We start from the raw sequence: 22153 nt of genomic DNA on the forward strand, positions 1-22153 counted from the left end.
TCACTTGACAACCCTGGCTTTGCGTAGAATTGTCAGTGCTTACAGACAAACAACAGTGCGTGAAATAACCACAGAAATGTATGATGAACATTTCCGCAAGGACAGTGTGGCAAAATTTGGCCTTACTGGGCTATGGTAGCAGACAACCGACGTGAGTGCCTTTGCCAACAGTGCGACATCGCCTCTCTTGGGCTCATAACCATATCAGTTAGACCTTAGATGACTGGAAAATCGTGGCCTGGTCAGATGAGTCCCGATTTCAGTTGGTATAAGCTCAAGATAGGGTTCAAATGTAGTGCAGGCCCTATGAAGTCATGGACCCAAGTAGTTACCAAGACACTGTGCAAGATGGTGGTGGCTCAATTACAGTGTGGGCCGTGTTTACATGGAATTGACTGGGTCCTCTGGTCCAGCTGAACCGTCCATTGATTGAAAAACGCTATGTTCGGCTACTTGGAGACAATTTGCAGCTATTCATAGACTTCATGTTCCCAAACACCGAAGACATTTTTGTGTGGATGGCAATGCACCATATCACCACCAGACCAGAACTGTTCACAATTGCTCTGAAGAACATTCTGGGCAATGCGAGCGAATGACTTGGCCATCCCGAACGCCCAAGATGAATCCTGTCGAACATTTATGGGATATAATCGAGAAGACGATTCATGCACAAAATCCTGCGCCGGCAACACTTTTAGAATTATGGACTGCTATGGAGGCAGCGTGGCTCAATATTGTTGAATCCATGCCATGTCGAATTGCTGGATTAAGCCGGGAAAAAGGAAGTTCTACACAATATTAGGAGGTATCCCATGACTTACTTCACATCAATGTATAGTGATCTCCACTACGTATTTTCACAGTGTGACAAGGTCAGCAGGGGTCTCTTTGAGCGTACCGGCTTGTGCCTCTAGCGAGTCTGGAAAATGCCATCTACACCACGATACAACTGCAGGCCTATCTCTCCTAGAAACTCTTCAGTCCGTCCTCCACTATCTGTAAAAAAAACTGTGGGAGGAAGTTGCACGCCAATAAGCAACACGGCAAAAAATTGTACGCTTAGGGAACTACCATAATTCAACAGTCGCTTACAAGCTAAGCCTAATTTACCACATTCATGACTACAAATCCCTTTAACGAAATACTACCACGATTCTTGGTTCAAATAAAATTATTTTCTAAATTTACTGTACATAAATTCTGCTTGTACTCACAACTAAAAATTATTTTCCGAAGACTAGGCACTCTAACATGACATTCAGTTCCTGAAATTTCAGTTTAGTCATGCAATGAGAATGAAGACAGTTAGAAGCAACAATCAGTTACATGCACACGGAATAATATATCGTCTGGAACAAATTTCCCGAATATGTTTCAAATTGTCCGCCTTTTACAAGTTTCTGAAGGGCGTGTCTTTTTAGGCAATAGGCTCGCATCCTGTTTTTACTTTTAATACACAGCAATAGATTTCGTTTATAATTATGTTACGGTAAAGCATTAGGACTTCGCGTTGTCAACAGTAAATAAAAATATTAACAAATGGCTTCGAGTTTTGCGCAGAAGGTCATTGCCATTTCTGGTTGGAGTTGTTGCAGCTGTTTGTCACGTGACTCTCTATTGTGCGGACGGGGTGGTTTTGCGCCACAACAACAAACAAAATGGCGGACGCTGAAGCTGCATCGTCTAGCAGCGATCATCAGGAAATACAAGAAGTTGAAGATAAAACAGATGAATTTGCTGAGCCAGAAAGTAAGAGAAGGAAAGTACTAAAACGAACTGATGGAAACCCTGAGAAGTTAGAACAAAGACTTGGGGGTATTCTATGCTGCGCAGTTTGTTTGGACCTCCCAAAGGCAGCAGTTTATCAGGTCTGTTTGAAGATCAGCTGATTGTCAGAAATATTTTGGAACAGTAATTATTGTTTTATGCCCAAGAATTACAGTACAGTTTTCAAATATGTCCGAATTTAGCATAGAAAACTGTCTTTTAAGTGCATTTGTTATGAGATTCGACTGCGTTTCCGTTTTTTATTACCTTGTGTGGTAATGCGTGTTGCCATCAGCAGAAGTGCTTCACATCGTTAGCTTACGTTAGTTATAATCTGAGCCGATTCAGTTGCCTGGCCCGCGGAGTAATGATTGGCCAAGTGTAATTTAAAAAAAAATATTTTTTACAATTTGTTTGTAAGTTCATAAGAAAAATTTATTCGTAGTGGAAATCTTCATTATAAAATAGTGTAATTAGAGGGTGAACATATAATAGCCATAAATCACGATTAAAAATTCACACTTCATTGACAAACAATGCAATTATATGTCTTCATTAAAGGTAGAAAATGTTATAGTCAGTCAGGGTAACGCCCCCCCCCCCCCCCCCCCCCCACTTCCATTATTTTGTACTAAAAGTAACAGCCTATTAGCTCTATATTTTCTAGTTCGCATTTCAATTTTCTTCCTACCTGCCCACACTTTTCTAGGCCTGCGATTATTCATTAGTTGCATTGGGTATGAAGAGGGCTTCTGGGGGATTGTGATGAATTGAACAGTGCCAGGTTGATACAGTATCTAGATACGTCAAAGTAAACCTGAAATATTGATTTAACACTGTTATTTTTACTTCTTATTAACATTTGATTTCCTCCTGGAACGGCCAAGTTTCCCTGCCCATTAGCTGTAGGACAAATACAATACTCTTTTAAGATTGGTCATAAGTTAATGACATTGTAACTTTGTACCAGTATTAAAATGAAATTTTGCTCTAATAATGGGTAGGCCTAATAAGTATACATCTTTAATTTCCCAAACATTCAGTAAGTATAGAAGTAAAGTGTCAAAATATATTTTGTGTCAAGTATTTTTGAAAGTAATAGAAAATTACCCAGGTGGTTTGTAAGTGAAGTATCTCTCTGTAACAGAACTGATAACTTAAGTGCAGTACATGGTCCAGTCACCCCAGCAATAAGTGGGCCATAATTAAAGTTAATTAAGTACTTTGATATTGCTGATTTTTATTAATAATATCCATGCCATAAGGTAAATCTGCTAAATAGTACACATGTTATGAACAGAGCTGTGATGATAGCAGAAATCTGTTAAATGGCAGAATAGACAACACACAATAACCGATTTTGCAAATTCAGCAATAGTGTTTTTAGGATGCATTTTTGGCAGCTTACCAGCAGTAAATGGTCTATTGTCTTTATAATGGAATAATATAAATAAGTTTGCATTCATGGCAAGCATTAATGTGGAAAAAAACTGTTACATGCTGTGAGGGAGAACTGCGCTATGGTACTGTGAAAGTGTGGCCCCACCCTCTTTTTTTCCCATAAACACAAAGAAATTGTGATGTTTGGGAATGTAAGGTCCCATGACATGAAAACTGACAATAACACAGTTAATTGGCTGACTAAACAAGAAATGTGTGTTCAGTTTCCCCTTCGCTATCAACAATGAAAGGATTTTGTCAGAAAGGAAGACACTTTGTCAGTTTACTCCAGTGAGTATCAATAACCTTTTTCAGCAGCTGTCAGTCTGTGTGATATATTTCTCAGCCAGTCTTTATTTATTATTTTTCTAGTAGGCCTAATATATTGCCTTTGATTAATGACATTGTTGTTCTGTATATGTACATGTATGGAAGTGTCAGTATTTTTAAATTAGGGAAGTCATTTCTGTTTGTGTCAGCTTGTGTTGTATTCAGAGTTGTCCTTTATTGTTGCTGCTGAAGTTTCACCAAACAGTTATTCCATACTGTGTGTAAATATGGTTCAAGTAGACAATGTTATACTGTATATCGATATTCTTTGTTAGCATAAGTGTGCAAGCTGTTTCATAATAAATATTATGGTGCTTAATTTACAACATATATTGCCTGTATGTTGCCTCCACTGGAGCTTAACTGTCAACTGCAATTCCCAAAAGTTTATAGAGGTAACTTCTTCCAGTCTTGTTTTATGTATAAATATGTCTATGTTATCTGTATTTTCGATATGAATATAATCAGCATACAGTATTTTTTTATCCTTCAAACTAACTTCAATATTGTTTATAAATAGGTTGAACATAAATGGAACGAGTACTGTTTCTTGAGGTACACCTTAATATCCCCCAGCCTCTTTTTCTCCACTTATTAAATGCTTAATTTTTATGGGTTTTTCCCTATATATAACTACTGTGTAATTACGTACTTTGTAAGTGTTATTGAACAGGGTAGCACGGTGGTTAGCTCACAGGACTCCCATTCAGGACGACAAAAGTTCAAATCTGTGTCCAGCCATCCTGATTTAGGTTTTCTCTGATTTCCCTAAATCACCTAAGGCATATGTCAGGAGAGTTCCTTCGAATGGGCATGGCCACTTTCCTTCTCTCTCCTCCTACAGTCTAAGCTTGTGTTCCATTTCTAATTACCTCATTGTCGATGGGATGTTAAACACTAACAAGCATCCTCATCATCCTCCTCCTCCTCCTCCTCCTCCTGTCTATGTGTTGCAGACAACCTTCCATTTATAGTATTGTATTTTCCCCAAGTCATCTTTGTCAAGAAATCAAAAAACTAGTTTACGAGATAAATATTTTAGATCACACCTTTTCTTTTCACTAATGAATATATTTGAAATGTTGCAGTACAGTAGTGATACTTAAAGTTATCATTAATTTATTGTTGTGGAATGTAATGGTATTATGTCAAATAGGTGCAAAGGAAAAACTATAATTCTGTAATTTGTATTACTGTAATTTTTTCAGTGTACAAATGGTCACCTGATGTGTGCAGGGTGCTTCACCCATGTTCTGGCAGATGCAAGGTTGAGAGATGAAATTGCTACATGTCCCAATTGTAGGATTGAAATAAGTAAAACATCGGCTTCACGTAATTTAGCCGTTGAAAAAGCTGTTAGTGAATTACCTTCAGAATGCCAGTTTTGTGGTAAAGAATTTCCTCGAAATACTCTGGAGAGGCATGAAGAGTCACTTTGCGAAGAAAGGTGAACATTAGAAATTATTATGTAAATTTTAAGTTAAATGATTTATTTGGGTGTTATATTGTATTTATATTTCAGTTAGAAGTTTTATATACTGCCCTGGTGTGTAATGTTTGCATAAAATTGCTGTCTATTGCACTCGCCCATCAGTGTATCATGCTGTGCTATTATTAGGCAGTATTTTAATTACTTGCTTGTATCATTTGGAAAAAATCTATTCCATGTGTTTTAAAGTAGGTATTACCAAACTGTGTTAGGATTTTGTATACTGGCCACATGTTAGTTGCTTTTAAGGTTACCACACTAAGAGGTCTGCACATTTACTTCAGAAAGGGGGGGGGGGGGGGGGAGCGAAGGAAGAGAGAATTAAAAAGTATATGTGGAGATTGTTCTTGTAAAGTAAGTAGAAGTGCTCCTGTTCTAAGTTAAATATTAGAATTGCAACATCCATAAAATGATTATTTAATGTTATAGGTTGACTCCATATAGAAACACCCATAGAACACACCAGGCTGTCGAACACGTTTAACTTTTTATTCAACTTGGCAATAAGGCGAATGGCATTTAATCTTTAGTTCAGAACCTCTGTTGCCTATTTAGAATATTTTAGGGACCTTTCTCGAAGTCCATTATTTTAGTTGTCTTCCCTTCCGTCGAATGGTCTTAATGTGTAATTGTTTTTAACCCCGTTTTCTTCTTCGTGTTCTGCTGTTTTGACATGGGCATGAATGATGATAGCAGTTTTTGCGCCGTAAAACAAAACAAAATAAACTTAATGTTGGAAAGGTGTTGGCACCAGATGAGATACCTGTAAGACTCTGTGCAAGAGAACTTGCTTCTCTACAAGCAGTAGTTTATTGTATACCATCGGAGCTGTGTGCAGGTCATTCCCATTGTCAAGAAGAGTTGAACGATAGATCTACATTGACATGGATAGTCTGCAAATCACACTTAAATGCCTGACAGAGGGTTCGTCTAACCGTCTTCACAATAATTCTGTGTTATTCCAATCTCAAACAGCATACAGGAAAAGTGAACACCTATATCTTTCCGTGTGAGCTCTGATTTCCCTTATTTTATTATGATGATTGTTTCTCCCTATGTAGGTTGGTGTCAATATGTTTTCCTATTTGGAGGAGAAAGTTGAATTGAAACTTCGTGAAAAGATTCCTCTGCAGCGAAAAACACCTCTGTTTTAATGTTGTCCACCCCCAATTTCCTGTATCATGTCCATGACACTCTCTCCCCTGTTTTGAGATAATAGAAAACATGCTGCTCTTCTTTGAACTTTCTCATTGTACTCTGTTAATCCTATCTGGTAGGGATCCCAGACCACGCAGCAGTACTCCAAAAGAGCACAGACAAATGTAGTGTAGGTGGTCTCTTTAGTAGATCTGTTACATTTTCTAAGTGTGCTGCCAATGAAACACAGTCTTTGGTTTACCTTCCCCACAACATTTTCTATGTGTTCTTTCCAATTTAAATTGTTCGTAATTGTAATTCCTAGGTATTTGGTTGAATTTACGGCCTTTAGGTTTGACTGATTTATCATGTAACCAAAGCTTAACAGATTCCTTTTAGCACTAATGTGGATGAGTATTCATTTTCATTATTTAGGGCCAGTTGATAATTTTCACACCACTCAGATATTTGTTTGGATCTTATGATGACTCTACTAGACGATAAATGACAGCATCATCTGTAAACAACATCAAAAGGCTGCTCAGATTGTCTGCTAAACCGTTTATTTAGAGCGGATGGTCTATAACACTATCTTGTGGAATGCCAGAAATTGCTTCTGTTTTACTCAATGACTTACCTTCAATTAATACGAACTGTGACCCCTCTGACAGGAAATCACGAATCCAGTCACAGAACTGAGATGTTATTCCATAAGCAATTTTACTACAAGTTGCTTCTGTGGTACATTGCCAAAAGCCTTTTGGAAAACTAGAAATACGGAATCCATGCACATAATTGTAGGTCTACATCGCTGACTCCAATCTGTTGTAGAACTACGGATATGTGTTTTGCTTGTGTGTTGTGACATTTTTGGAGAACAAAATTCTCTTCTGTAAAGTCAATATAGATTCAGGTTGATAGCATATTCCTAGACTTCAGGAAGGCATTTGACACAGTCCTGCACTGCTGTTTAGTAAGAAAAAATAAATGAACTTACCGAGTGTCGGACCAGATTTTCAACTGGCTGCAAGATTTCCTTGCAGAAAAAACTCAACAGTTGCTCTTAACAGAACAAAATGGACAGGCGAAAGGTAAATTCAGCAGTACCCCAAGGAAGTGTGATATGAACAATTTTTAGATCTGGATAGGAGCAGATACGGGAACTACGGCTCAAGTTTAAAAGAAAAGTTTACCATGCAGTGGGCATATATGGACCTATGAGAACAATTTGGTGGGAAGTATCGTCCATGATATACAGCCACTGCAAAGTAATTTCTAAAGAATCTGACTGCTGAATAAAAAGTGTAAAACACAGGCTAAGCTTATAAATAGAGAGGTGCAGAATGAAACACATTTAGCTGTCCATATGGCAGTGCTTGAAGCCTTCGGTGACTACTTTAGCAAAATATATCAAATTATCTTCCACGAAACCCAAAGAAATTAGGTCGTATGTAAAAGCTATTAGTCCACCAAAGTTAGTGGCCAGACACTTGAGAGCGAGAAAGGAACTGAAATGAAATGAAGGATAGCAGAGCAAACGCAGAAATGCTTAACTTCATTTTCAAATGTTCCTTCACATAGGAAAACCCAGGAGTGATGTCCCATTTCAATTCTCATACCACTCCACAATTGACTCAAATGGATATTAGTGTCAGTGGTATTGAGAAACAGTTAAAGTTATCCTATCAGATACTGTAATAGATCAGTAACCGAGTTAGCACCTCTAGTAACCATAATATACCACAAATATTTAAATAGAAACCTATACCCAGTTGTTGGAAGAAAGCACACATCACACTCTTCTACAAAAGGGCAGTAGAAGATCCACATAACTTCTATCCAGTATCTTTGGCATTCATCTGTTGTATTATCTTGAAACTTACTCTGACCTCAAATGTAATGGGATATCTCAAACACAATGACCTCTTCCACGCCAATCAGCACAGAGTCTGAAAACATCAATCATGTGAAGCACAAGTCGTGCATTTCTCACCCTGAAAATCATGGATCAAAAGGCATTTCACTTGGTGCCACACATACACTTATTATCAAAATTATGTTCAAATGTGGTACCAAATGATATTTGTGACAAGACTGAGGATTTTCTGGTGGGTGAGACACAGCATGTTATCTTGGGTGGAAAGTCATCGACAGATGTAGAGTTAATTTCAGATGTGTCCCAGGGAAGTTTGTTGGGGGCCCTTGCTGTTCATGTTGCATATTAAGGACCCTACAGACAATAATAGTAACCTCTGACTTTTCACACATGTTGCAGTTATATTTAATGAAGTGCTGTATGAGAAAAGCTGCACAGATATTCTGTCAGATCTTTTTGATAATAATCAAAGTGATGCAAAAATTGACAACTCGCTTTAAATGTTCTAAAATGAAATGAAATGAAAACTTGTGCACAAAAACAAAATCAAAGTTTCACTGAGTCACAATGGGACTCTGTCAACTCATATAAATACTTGGGTCAGTTTGTAGGGGTATAAAATGAAACGATCACTCATTCTCAGTAGGGGGTAAAGCAGGTGGCAGACTGCCTATAATTGGTAGAATACAAGGGAAATGCAATCAGTTTACAAAATAAATTGCTCACAAAACAATTGTGTGACCCATACTAGAATATTTCCCAACTGTATTTTATCTGTACCAGATAAGACTAACAGAAGATATTGATGTTATCTGCACCAAATAAGCCGATAATTGAATGAATGTGAAGGGCAGCATAAATGAGTACAGGTGTGTGTGACCCGTGGGAGAGTGTCCCAAAGATCACTTGAAGATAGATGCAAACTATCCCATGAAAACCTACTTGCACAATTTGAAGATGTAACTTTAAGAGATGGATCCATTAATCTACTAGGACCCCCCCCCCCCCCCCCCCCAAGTATTGCTCTCACAGGGATTGCAAACACAATATTAAACTAATTATGATACACACAAAGGTGTTGAAGCAATCATTTTTCACACACTTCATGTGTGACTGGAACAGGAAAAAGCCCTAGTAACTAGTACAGTGGAACAAACTCTTTGCCACACATTTCTGCTGAGAACAGGTGTAAATGTAGATATCATATCACATTAAAAGAATGCTACACTTCACCTCCAGAAGCAGTGATTTTCCGAGTTGAGGTAGATTGCATTACAGTTTATAAACTGCTGCGTGTTATCACCTCTATATCAAAGTGTGTGAAATGACATATTGATTTAGACATGAATAAATGTATGTTTTTGCATATTTGCATTCTCTAATGAGTTAAGAAATTCCCTCTGGCACTACCTGTTTACATGGTTGACAGTTTCAGAATACAAAAGTGGTGTTAATCTTTGAATGTTCTGAAAAGATCTGTTAAAGAACCTAGCATTCATATCTTACTGTAGGATACAAACAGCGGCATGGGAACAATGAACCAAAGTTTGTTCTTCATCCACATACAAGCGAGCAACAGTTGAGAACATAAACACAAACAGAAACAAACCATGTATTGATACAAGCAGTTGCTGGCAGTAAGTAGGAACGCAATATGTGAGAAAGTGCTTGCTGCACTGCACTTTTAAAGAGGAGGGATCTGGTAGACTGTGTGGCGGGTGCCGTATCATATACAGAAGTCATGTGGCCCAACGCAGGTGGCTCCTGGTCACTGGCCTGTGCAGATACCATTTGCAGAATATTCTAATACTAGCGTATCGGCAACCTGGTGCCATGCTGTATATTACATGTAGGGTTATAGCACCCCGCCTTCCCATCCCCCTCCACAGTGCAGAAATGCTGCACTGCTGTTGTGGGTGTCGGAATGACTGTTGAAACATCCATAGTCTGTGCGGCAGACGCTGGAGGCAATGACAGCAGTGGCAGGAGGAGATTCCGGGGCAGGAGTAGGGGCTGAAGTGGTGTGTCTGTGGACACATATGCCAGCCACTCCCCCTTGAAGTACCTTAAAAGAGGACTGGTAACAAGAACACTGGTAGTATCTTGATGTCCAGTTCCTTGACATGGTGGTACTGTGCTGACAGTGAAGGCGCCAGCCACTCGGTCGAGGCCACTGGTGTTCAGGGACCCAAAGGTACTGACCCAGCTGGCAGCAGAATCACTGGTAGCAGTGAAGCATCGCAGGAAGTTTCGGCAACAGGTGCCAGGGGGCTGGACCCTCGAGGAGAGGCAGGATGTAGCAACATCCACAAGAAGGGCATTTCCACCCCCACTGCAGGGATGCCCGCAGGGCAGACAGTTGCTGAGGGTGGAGGCGGTGATGGCAGACTTGTGGCCCTTGCCTTGTTGCAAGGACACAGTTGGTCATGGTGTTGTGCCACCAGCCCATCGCTGGTGCACACCATACAGAAATGGAATGCCTCAGCAACTGTGGACCAAGGCCAGAATCCACTTCAGTTGGCGGCTGAATCTCCAAGCCCAGACCATGGAGCGAAGTGCGATGAGGGTTGCTCCAACAGGAGTTGGTGAGGCGACATAAGCAGTTGCAGGAGGGTGCATGGCCAGTGACCATGGAGCATCTCAGCCAGGCTTCGATCCCCATCAGCATAAACCTGTAGGAACTCGAGAAGTGCATTGAGGCATTGTTGATGGAAGAGTCTACGACATACTACTTCATTTGATCCTTGAATTGCAGACAAAAATCGTGGAACAACTAAGACACAAACTGTGGACTGTTGTCTGTCACAAGTGTGTAAGGCATTCCTTCAATAGAAAAAAGTATAGAGAGGACCTGAATCATAACCACTGCTGACATCAAAGGACAGCCTATAACATATGGAAATTTAATGAAGTATCGACAACCAACAACCAGTAAGAATTTGGAGAACTTAGGAAGGGTCCTGCAAAATTGACGTCCACGTACTCCCACAGGTGACGTGGTGCAGTCAGGGAGAGAGTGTCACCCACAGCGCCATCGTTGAGCAGCACACTGACAGCAGGCCGCTACAAGATGTAGAGTGTCACTGTCGATGCCAGGCCAAAATACGTGCTGAAGAGCCAGTGACGTGGTAAACAATGCCCCCCTCCCTCCCAATGCCCCTGATGGGGAGGAGCTGGAGCGCATCCTGCTGTAGGGTAGCCGGAGTCTCAATCCCAGGTGACAGCCTGTACTTAACTAAGAAAGGTGGTTCACCTAAAATGCTCAGAGTTCTTTGACATTTGTAGTGGGAGTCAGACCTGTGAATGACGCAACATGACAACTGACAACTTCAAACCCCAAATACACAATTGATGGCTGAGAAGAGTTACATTTCAGCCCTGCAGTATGTAATACTGTGAACAGGGTGTGTAAGTTACATAAATGCCCTCCCGTGGATGCATGAATCACAACAATGTCATCTAGACAGTTGAGGCAACCCACAACGGGCATTGTCAGTTGCTCCCAAAATGCTGAAAAATTGGCAGGGTGCTAGCCACAACAAATGGCAGGCGCTGATATTTGTACAACCTGAAGTGCATGTTAATCATGTTATTCACATGGAGTTGTTTAGAATCCTCACCTCATCCAACAGAACCTGTAAATAGGTTTCAGATAAATAAGTTTTGAAGAAAAATGGCCCCGCAGTAAGTTTAGCCAATAACTCATCTGGACAAAGCAAAGGGTAGGTGTCAACAATACATTGAGTGTTAACTAAAACTTTAAAGTTGATGCAAGGCAAATCTGACCGGTTGTGTTTTTGTAACAGGCTGTATGGTCCCCAACGATGTCAGTGTGTCCAATTCTGATTTCACTTGATTACACAAAGCCACTGGAATAGGGCACACACTGAAAGGTTACAGGTTTTTGTGCACTACTAAATCAGTGACACAACCTAATCCATCTGAGAAAAGACATGAGAACACAGAGAATCTAATTACTGGTAAGGGACTTGGTTTTAAATGAGGTGCACCATATCTGAAATGCAAAAAACCAAAACCATTGAAGGTATCCAGACAGCATCTGGTACCAGCATCAGCAAATTTGTGGTACCAGCATCATCCACTGTCAAAAAAGTCAGGGAACAAACCGCAGATTTATACATAGTGGGAGCCATAAATTGCCTCAAAATTAGAATATGCTGCTTTTTGTAACTCACCAAACATTGAGTAACCAGCAACAATGCTGGTGATCCCAAGCCCATTAAGTTTGTGATTTCAGTAAAGTCAATTCTGAACGTGTCTGTTTCTAGTCTGAACACTTTGTCCGTCACTCTCAGTTCATTTAACAATTATTTATGATTTGTAAGCACTGGAGAGACACAGTTAACATCCATGTCCATGACTACAGAAGTGGACAGGAAATGACAAGCAGACTCTAGATGTCCTTTTTTGTTACAATTGTTTCAAGTTGTCCCTGTCATTTTGCATGAAACAATATGGGTAAGATAGGAGTGTGGAGTGTTGCATTTGCTGTGGTGGTCGTTTGGCATATCATTCTCCAGTGGGGAATGGAGGCCACATTTGTACGACTACCACACCCACATAGGCCCACGTTTGTACGGCTACATTGACTCAGCCGCCAAGAACTGACTGAGGCCTGATGACCTGGAACAGGAGCCATCACAGCAATATCAAACCACTGATGACCAGCAATATAAGAGATTTCAAAAGATTGAGCAATATTTAACACTTCAACCAATACACCATAGTGTGCATGGATGCACCTCCTTGTCCAGGGCCAACTGAATGATTGTATAACAGACCATAGAATCAGCATATGAGTTATAAGAATTGGTAACAAACCCATATTTGTGACTGAGGCAGCGGAGATTGGGCACCCAGGCCCAATAGAACTGATGGGGCCGCTTATGACAACAATAGAACTCAACGTGCGCTGCAATGACATATTTGCATTTATGGTGATAATTTGACAACATACACATTCCATCGAACAAAAGTGACACCGATTTCTGGAATGGGAGTAACTGGCACAACAACTGATAGTTCTGAGGAGAAATCCTAGATAGGAAAAAGGCCTTACACATTTGCATCAGTGACACCAAAAGCGAGGAAGTGTTGCCGTTGCTGCTTTTCGTACTCCTCCCAGCCCTTGGCTGCATCTTGATTAGGAGGGAGCAGCAGCAGATATGTTGATGCCATGGAAGCCTGCATAGTCAGTGTGGCCGACAAGTTCATGATAGCAACATTAAGAACCTGCTGCTGCTCAAGGGGAGATTGGAGCACTGCCTGTGCAGACAGAAGAAGAACCGAAGGAACAGACAGACTGAGCACATGGAAGTGAACACCACGCTCCTCACCATTGTAACATACTGTAAGACACAAACAGTAGAATGGCCACAATGAACCAATGTTTCTTCTACATACAAATGAACAGCAGCTGAGAACATAGACACAGACATAGAAACAATCCACAAAGAGGAGGCCTCCGGTAAGTGGTGCGGCAGATGCTGTGCCATGTGTACCGGTCATGTGACTCACCACAGGTGGCCTCTGGTGGCCAGTCCTAACAGATGATGTTGGCAGCAGAATATCCAAGTTTTACAAACAATAAATTATTACCGACATTATTTTTTGAGGTAATAGTTGAAACTTTATGGCTTTTTTTTGTAAGAATGTTTTTCAAATGTATTCTTATAGCAAATATTTCCTTCATAATATGGTTTAAACTAGAACTACAATATTATATATATAAGTTCAGAATTTTGATTAATTTTGTACTGTTTCATTAAATTAAAATATACATCTTTGGTATTTTCCACATACCAGATGTTCCTCTACATGGACCCAGGCAGTAACAAGTAATGCCACTATATAGGGATGCTACTGAGCAGTGGATTAATTAGCTATTTGTCTGTATCCTATGACCAACAGCTAAACTGTTTTTTGTTTTTTTGTTTTTTTAAGTGTAATGTACTATCATAGAATGTCATTAGACTATGACTGGAATACTTACATTTTTGTAATACAGTGTGGGGCAAATAAAAGTGGCCCAGAGAACAGAGTTCAGGGTACAGAGACACAGCAGAGGACACAAAATATAATACTAATCTGACAATAGCAGATGTTGAAAGTAACTACAATTCATCTCTTGGCAATTTTGGCCTATGGATAGCAAGTTGCTGAAGGCAGATCGTTGCTGGATGGCTGGAATAGCTGCAGTCTCATCAGAAATGTTCTGCTGCAGTTCTTGAAGACTGATGATTGTTGTGATAAACCTCAGACATGTGAGTTCCCCACACAGAGTAATAACACACTGACAGATCAGATCATCTAAGTGGCAAGCTAGGCCACAACCATAATGACCTCTGCTAAAAACTCAGTCAGGCTGTATGGGCATTTGCTCCATTTTGTTGGAAGTAACTGTAGGGCTTTTCGCCCTCCATTAATGCTACAACAAATGGTTTCAAAATTTTGCCATGGCAATGTGTCAATAGCAGAGTCTGGTAAAAGACGACGGGACCAATAATGCTGCGTGCAGACATTGCACACCAAACCCCAACCCTTTGATTATGCAACGGTGTTTTGTGGAGGTTATATTTCTCCACTACCCAGAACCTGTGAGTTGACGTAACCACTCAGGTGAAACCAGGCTTTATCATACATAAAAAATAGATACACATCCAAGACATTCATTGTTATTTCAATGAACAGCATGTGCTGGCTTTAATGTATGAAGAACAAATGCACGGTAGGAATGCACATGCAGGTCTAGGTGGAGTATTCGTCTGCATGATAGATGTGTTATGCCGGTCTCTTGCGACAGGTGTCAGATTGATTTGGTAGGAGTCTGAAGCATTTTCTGGTAAACCACAGCCGCAGTGTCCAATGTGCGGGCATGTTTCAGGATGTTTTTTTTTTTATTTTTTTCAAAACAGATTTTATTTGAAGCTGTTTTTGGACTAAGCTTTGCATGGCACTCTTTGCTGGCATTTTGACACTATTACACTTCCCACGAAACAACTGACCACACCATTTCCACGGCTTTGTTGTCACATAACTTTGCATTACAAACACCTGCTGCTCCACTGTGAGTACCATTGAGTGCTCCATTGATACTGGCACAGCCCACACTATGCTCTGAACTGGAGTGGATCAAGTGGCAGACATACACATGGTGTGCACACCACAGGGTGTGGTTATGTGCATACATTCATGTCCAGTCATATCCACTCGTCTGGGCCACTTTTTATTTGTCTCACCCTGTATAAGAACAAAACCACATATTCAAATTAAAAAAAATTTAAAAAAGTTAGACTGAATGGAAGCTTTAGCAGCATAACTTAGATTACTTATTAAATTTATTATTATTTATCTTGGATATAATGTTTAGGACATATGCCTTGAGCTAAATAGTGACAATATTTCATAAAATTTCTTCATTGCTTCTGTACCAGTTTCATTTTTTGAAATGGCCATGAATAAAGTATTACTAAATACTGCTTGTCAAGTATTTTACCAAACAATCTGACTTTATGGTACCGGACATGATGCATTGTTGCTGACGTGTCAGCTATGAGTGAAACTGTTGCACTGAACTTGGAGATAAATTTAGATTGTCAAGTGTAGCAAATAAAATTTCTAAGTCAACAGTGTCAAATGCTTTGCTGAAGTGTAAGAGTCAAATGATAGTTCTCTTGTCTATCCATGGTAAGCTTCAGGTCATCTGTTACTTTTATGAAAGCAGATATTGTGATGCTGTGTGTGTGCAGAAAACTGATTAATATTCTTGTAGAAGGTGTCTATATTTAAGAGTCATCACTACTCCTTTATGTTCTTTCTGATTTTTCCCTGGAGTCCTGAACAGTCTGAGATTATTGTATATATGCTGTCATTCCAGCTAGTCACATTTCTTGATCATCTTCTGTTCAAGTAAACATGCTTTAGCCTCAGTTTATTGAGGACAGACCATGCTCATGATCATCTCCAGAATTTCCTGTATTTTGTCCATCACTGCTACAGTGACAGCACTGCCGATGATGCAGCTCACGGTGCTGGCCAGTCCCCAGTGGGTCTCGCTGGGATGGCTGCTGGCAATGCAATGTGTTTTTCCATTTTTAAATGTTGTTCCGCTTTACCAATATTCAAAATGAAATGCTAATGCAACACCAGAAACTTAGTTCTCAGATATATTGATTAATCTAAGAGCATAACAACATCTTTGGATTTCAAGTGAACTTGCAAGTTAAAGTAGTCACTAGCTGTTGTCATGGACTATCTCCATGATATGATAGTGGAGTGGATCTTTCCATTTCTCATAGCAACATTCAGCTTCTAGTGTGCTTATCACATAGCCTTTCTACCATGAGAGTCTTGAAAAAATAATTTTGTGATCAGTTTCATACAACAAAGGTGACAGGTAAGCCTACCGATTAGACAACATTGAGATTTTATGACTTTCTGACAGATTAAAACTGTGTGCAAACAGGGACTTTAACCAGGAAAACTATGACTCACAGGTAATGCTCTCAACTGAGCTATTGAGGTAGAACCCAACCTCACAGCTTCTTTTCTGGAATTACCTCTTCTCCAGCTGAAGTAAAACTGGGAGTATGTTTCATGAGTATGTCCAGATAGCTCAGTTGTTGAAGCTAATTTTTTTTTTGTCTGAATCCCATCTAACACAGTTATAATCTTCCATTATGTTTCAAAACCATGCACTCCCTGTTATAAGAGTGCCTACATTCTGGAGATTTTATTTGCCCCTCTGTAACTCTCCTTGCTTACTGTAACTTTGATAAGGAGAGGACCGCATCCTTAGGAGAGATCAAAGTTGGAACTTACATTCAGTACCGTATTTACTCGAATCTAAGCCGCACTTTTTTTCCAGTTTTTGTAATCCAAAAACCCGCCTACAGCTTAGAATAGAGTGCAAAGTAAGCGGAAGTTCTGAAAAATGTTGGTAGGTGCCGCCAGTTTCGACCACTGCATTTTCATACATTATCCAACGAAGTAAATACAAATTCCGTATTGTTCATCTTTGAATGCAGCAGCATTTCCACGTACAAGATTGTTTGGGATGTTTGCCAATATGGCCACATCTATGTTCTGAATTTTTTCCTACCTGTGACAAGAGATCGTTGCTAATAAGAACTTTTATGAATTGTGAATCGCATGCAGTATTCTTTTCACAGTAAGAATAATACCTTACGAATATAAACATTTTTCCATGTATTCTCTTGTGTTTGCTGCTATCTCATTTAAATCCTGTCTTCCTAATAAACTACGGTAAGACAACATGGTAAAGAGTAAGACAACATGGTAAAGACAACAGCAAACACGGAATAATACACACATCATGCCATGTTTATATTCGTATTGTTCTTATGCCTAATAGTGATACAGTCAGAAATGAAGCATGACAATTGACAAGATTTTTAAATCTAAGATGACTAATTTCTGTGCAGAATGTAATGTACTACAGAGGCGTCTGCAAAAATTTTCAACCGGAGAAAATTTTTCGCTAAACTCTCGTTCAGAAAGTCTTCTATCATACGCAGTCTATTATTTGGGTCTTGTTGATCAAAGCAGCAGTGTAAGTAACAGCAAATAGCAAGCAGTCTCTTGCCATTGTTTCGCTAATGAGGCAATTCTTCTTTTTTAAGCAGCGGTAGCGCGCACAAAAGCAAGCCATGCCGCGAGCGGCGACAGGTCGTAAACACTCACTATCAGAACGTGACAAACAAAGCGTGACACAGTACAGTAATGCATTTTCAGCTTAGAGTGACGTAAACATTTATAACAAAGAGAAAGACACTTACCAGATCAAAGAAAAATAAGCAATCAATTCAAACCAGACGAAGCACGTGAAAAAGGAAAGGTACCCATATAAATACGGACAGAGCACCTGACGCTTAGCAATGGCTACATGCTAAAGCTGAACAAGTTTAAGACTTGAACCAAACTACTGTAGCTGTATGGCCATTCATGACCTAAATTGTGTCTCATATTACAGTGGACCAACTTTGTCTCGATTTGGATGTGCGGCCTAAAACTTTTCTCTCCCTTGGAATTTCAAGTCTCAAATTTCAGGTGCGGCTTAGATTTGGCAAATTTTTTTTCCTTGATTTCGAGTTTCATTTTTCAGGTGCGGTTTAGATTCAAGTAAATACGGTAGCTTGTAAAACCAACCACATGACAGTGATGTATTTATTTATTACAATAAAGAACAAAGTTAGGTTGATGCTATAATGTAATGAGCAGCTGGAATTTGGTCTCAGGAGTATATCAGTTGCAGTAGGCAGTGTTTTAGCAATTTGTATTTTATTTTCTTACAAGAACATAAACATAATTTTATCTGTGTTCCTATCATTCGATTTTGTGTATTTTAAAGTTCTGTGACAGTTGATTTATCAGTATTACTCTTGAAATGTTAATAATTTAAAAGAAAAAGTTAGATATATCTGCCTGTTTCAGAATCACAAATTGCAAGTACAGTCGCATAGGTTGCCCTTGGCGAGGTCCATTTCATGAAGAGAGCTCACATGAAGCGACTTGCACTCACCCACATCGCTCAGGAGCAGAAGTTATGGACGCCCTCCAAGATATTGACCAGAAACGCGAGGAAGAGAAAAGACTGTATGACAGTATCTTTGATCTCCTGTCCTGCGAAAAAATCAGCTTTCAAGGTACATAATTTAACTTGTATATTGTATCTAGATTGGTGTGAGCATTCATCAGTTCATAAGTAGAACAAATTTTGTAGTCAGTCATGCACTATGCACCTTTAATGCTCTGCGGTCCCATGTCCCATCCAGAGGAGCTTCTTAATTTTACAGATGTGGTTCTGCTACTGCACGTGCCGCTGCCCCCACCCCTCTCATTCCCCTCTTGCCCCTAGAACTCTTGTGCCTAAAATCTTCGTACCATGGTGCAAGCACTTTGTTGATGTGTTACTGAATTCATTTACCATTCATTTACCGTAGATTTTCAAGAATTCCGCTAGATGTGCTTTATTTCTAACATGAGCATGTCAGTTCAATTACTATTTTGCAGTGACTGGAAAACTGTCATCAGTGACATGGTGTTTACATCAATGTGTTCTCATTGAGAAACTTCATAGTTTGAGTGATGTGACATGCTGAGGGAAAAATGATCTAGGCAAAATGATGCTGATTCTTGTGAATGATTACAGTAGTGAGTGCAGTGAAGTAATATATGATGAACAAAATGTTGGTGGTTGGAGAGAACCACTACTTCTATGCAAGTATCATTTTTGGTGATGAACTGAAAGAAAAAAGAAAGAATTGAAAGGAATTGTGTGTATTAAGTAGGATGGCTCAGGCCATTGCTCTGATATAGTGGAGCAAGGTATAAGCAGTTGCTGTGCAACATTAAAAAAACTAACAGCAGTCAAAATATACATTAAGAGAAAGGAGCCATCATTGTATTTCCTGCTACAGCTTCGATAGGGAATCTATGATGTGGTAGAGAAATATATTTTTCCTAGTTGCATAATGTCAAGCAAGGTAAAAAACAATGTTATAGTATGTATACAAGAAGTGTACAGCTATGAATTGGAATATAAAGTTCTGTATACGTTTTCTACAACCAATTCCCTTCCATTGAAACATTTCTCTTGTTACCACAGTTTTACACTACTAGCAGCCATTAACAACTTCATGTTATTCATCAATTATAGGTAACTGGTACATTGAATAATGATGTCAAAAAGTGAACACTGTGAAGTCAGTCATACCAGACTTTCAAATCTAATAATTTCATGTGTAAAGTAATTTGTATTGTAGTATTTGCTGTAAACTTAGAAATAACTTTTTTGACATCTCAAGTTCATTCACAACCATGTTACCCCAAATTTCAACACAGCAGCAAGTTTAAATTAAGAATGTTGTTGTGGTCTTCACTCCTGAGACTGGTTTGATGCAGCTCTCCATGCTACTCTCTCCTGTGCAAGCTTCTTCATCTCCCAATACCTACTGCAACCTACATCCTTCTGAATCTGTTTAGTGTAGTCATCTCTTGTCTCCCTCTACGAGTTTTACCCTCCACGCTGCCATCCAATGCTAAATTTGTGAACCCCTGATGCCTCAGAACATGTCCTACCTACCGGTCCCTTCTTCTTGTCAAGTTGTGCCACAATTCTATTCAATACCTCCTCATTAGTTATGTGATTTACCCATCTAATCTTCAGCATTCTTCTGTAGCACCACATTTCGAAAGCTCCTATTCTCTTCTTGTCCAAACTATTTATCATCCACATTTCACTTCCATACATGGCTACACTCCATACAAATACTTTCAGAAACGACTTCCTGACACTTATCTCTATATTCAATGTTAACAAATTTCTCTTCTTCAGAAACACTTTCCTTGCCATTGCCAGTCTACATTTTATATCCTCTCTACTTCGACCATCATCAGTTATTTTGCTCCCCACATAGCTTAACTCCTTTACTATTATAAGTGTCATTTCCTAATCTAATTTCCTCAGCATCATTTGATTTAATTACACTACATTCCATTGTCATTGTTTTGCTTTTGTTGATGTTCATCTTATATCCTCCTTTCAAGACACTATCCATTCTGTTCAGCTGCTCTTCCAGGTCCTTTGCTGTCTCTGACACAATTACAATGTCATGAAGAAAAGATGATTTAATTTTACACACATTTTAACAACTGGTGAAGATAACTACCAGTTGTTAAAATGTGTGCAAAATTAAATCATCAACTCTGCCAGAAACAGAAAGAATACCTTCAGTTAAAAGAAAACTTTGTAATATACACATATAGAATTTATTTTCATATGTGAACATATAAATACTTACACAAACATTTTTAGTGATTTTTCAACACTTCAAGAAATGAAAACATTAACAGGTATGTACAGACATGTAGCACAATCTTAGTTTTGTAGTTTATCAAAATACATGAATAATTATTGAGAGGTATTTATAACATTGTTAGGTTTGTTTTTTCAAAAATATATTTAACACTGATTTTATTAAAGTAAGCTAGGAAGTTATGGAGGGTGAAGATATTTGAGAAGTTAAAACTGGGTCACTCTGTGAGGTATGCACAAATAGTGTGATTGGTAGTTTGCTGCTCTGTGGGATAGAGATGGGAGTTGAGAGTCCCAATTTGGCACATAATTTTAACTCATCAAAAATGTTGAACTTCATTTACTCTTCATACCTATCATCAGACATGTCGTAATGAAAAATCTGGATATTTTTAAAGCTCTCTTTGCAACATGCTGAGTGCTCTTGAGCCTTCATACTTCTTTGGTATATCCTTCTCCCATGTTGAAAAATCACTAAAAATGTTTGTGTAAGTATTTATATGTTCACATACGAAAATAAATTCTATATGTGTATATTACAAAGTTTTCTTTTAACTGAAGGTATCCTTACTGGTAGTTATCTTCACCAGTTGTTAAAATGTGTGTAAAATTAAATCGTCTTATCTTCTTCATGACATTGTAATTGTGTCAGAAACAGCAAAGGACCTGGAAGAGCAGCTGAACAGAATGGATAGTGTCTTGAAAGGAGGATATAAGATGAACATCAACAAAAGCAAAACAATGACAATGGAATGTAGTGGAATTAAATCAAATGATGCTGAGGAAATTAGATTAGGAAATGACACTTAAAGTAGTAAAGGAGTTAAGCTATGTGGGGAGCAAAATAACTGATGATGGTCGAAGTAGAGAGGATATAAAATGTAGACTGTCAATGGCAAGGAAAGCGTTTCTGAAGAACAGAAATTTGTTAACATCGAGTATAGAGTTAAGTGTCAGGAAGTCTTTTCTGAAAGTATTTGTATGGAGTGTAGCCATGTATGAAAGTGAAACGTGGATGATAAATAGTTTAGACAAGAAGAGAATAGAAGCTTTTGAAATGTGGCGCTACAGAAGAATGCTGAAGATTAGATGGATAGGTCACATAACTAATGAGGAGGAATTGAATAGAATTGGGGAGAAAAGAAATTTGTGGCACAACTGGAGTAGGAGAAGGGATCACTCGGTAGGACATATTCTGAGACATCAAGGGATCACCAATTTAGTATTGGAGGGCAGTGTGGAGAGTAAAAAGTAT

The 22153-nt window shown here is 39.1% G+C and overlaps 1 protein-coding gene across 2 annotated transcripts in view; it reads left to right on the forward strand.

Moving 5' to 3' along the window:
* Positions 1-1569: 1569 nt before the first annotated feature.
* LOC126271915 (cysteine and histidine-rich protein 1 homolog) overlaps positions 1570-22153 on the forward strand; it is a 44514-nt gene continuing 23930 nt past the window's right edge. The window contains exons 1-3 of one of the 2 annotated variants that reach the window (XM_049974307.1): positions 1570-1871; positions 4749-4987; positions 18516-18727. In XM_049974307.1, the coding sequence (XP_049830264.1) occupies positions 1662-1871; positions 4749-4987; positions 18516-18727 (661 nt within the window). In that variant the 5' untranslated portion in view covers positions 1570-1661. The remainder of the gene's footprint in view (positions 1872-4748; positions 4988-18515; positions 18728-22153) is intronic. The other variant, XR_007549157.1, reaches the window with a different exon arrangement.

The sequence above is a fragment of the Schistocerca gregaria genome, chromosome 5, assembly GCF_023897955.1.
Source record: "Schistocerca gregaria isolate iqSchGreg1 chromosome 5, iqSchGreg1.2, whole genome shotgun sequence".
In the NCBI taxonomy this organism is placed as follows: Eukaryota; Metazoa; Arthropoda; class Insecta; order Orthoptera; family Acrididae; genus Schistocerca; species Schistocerca gregaria.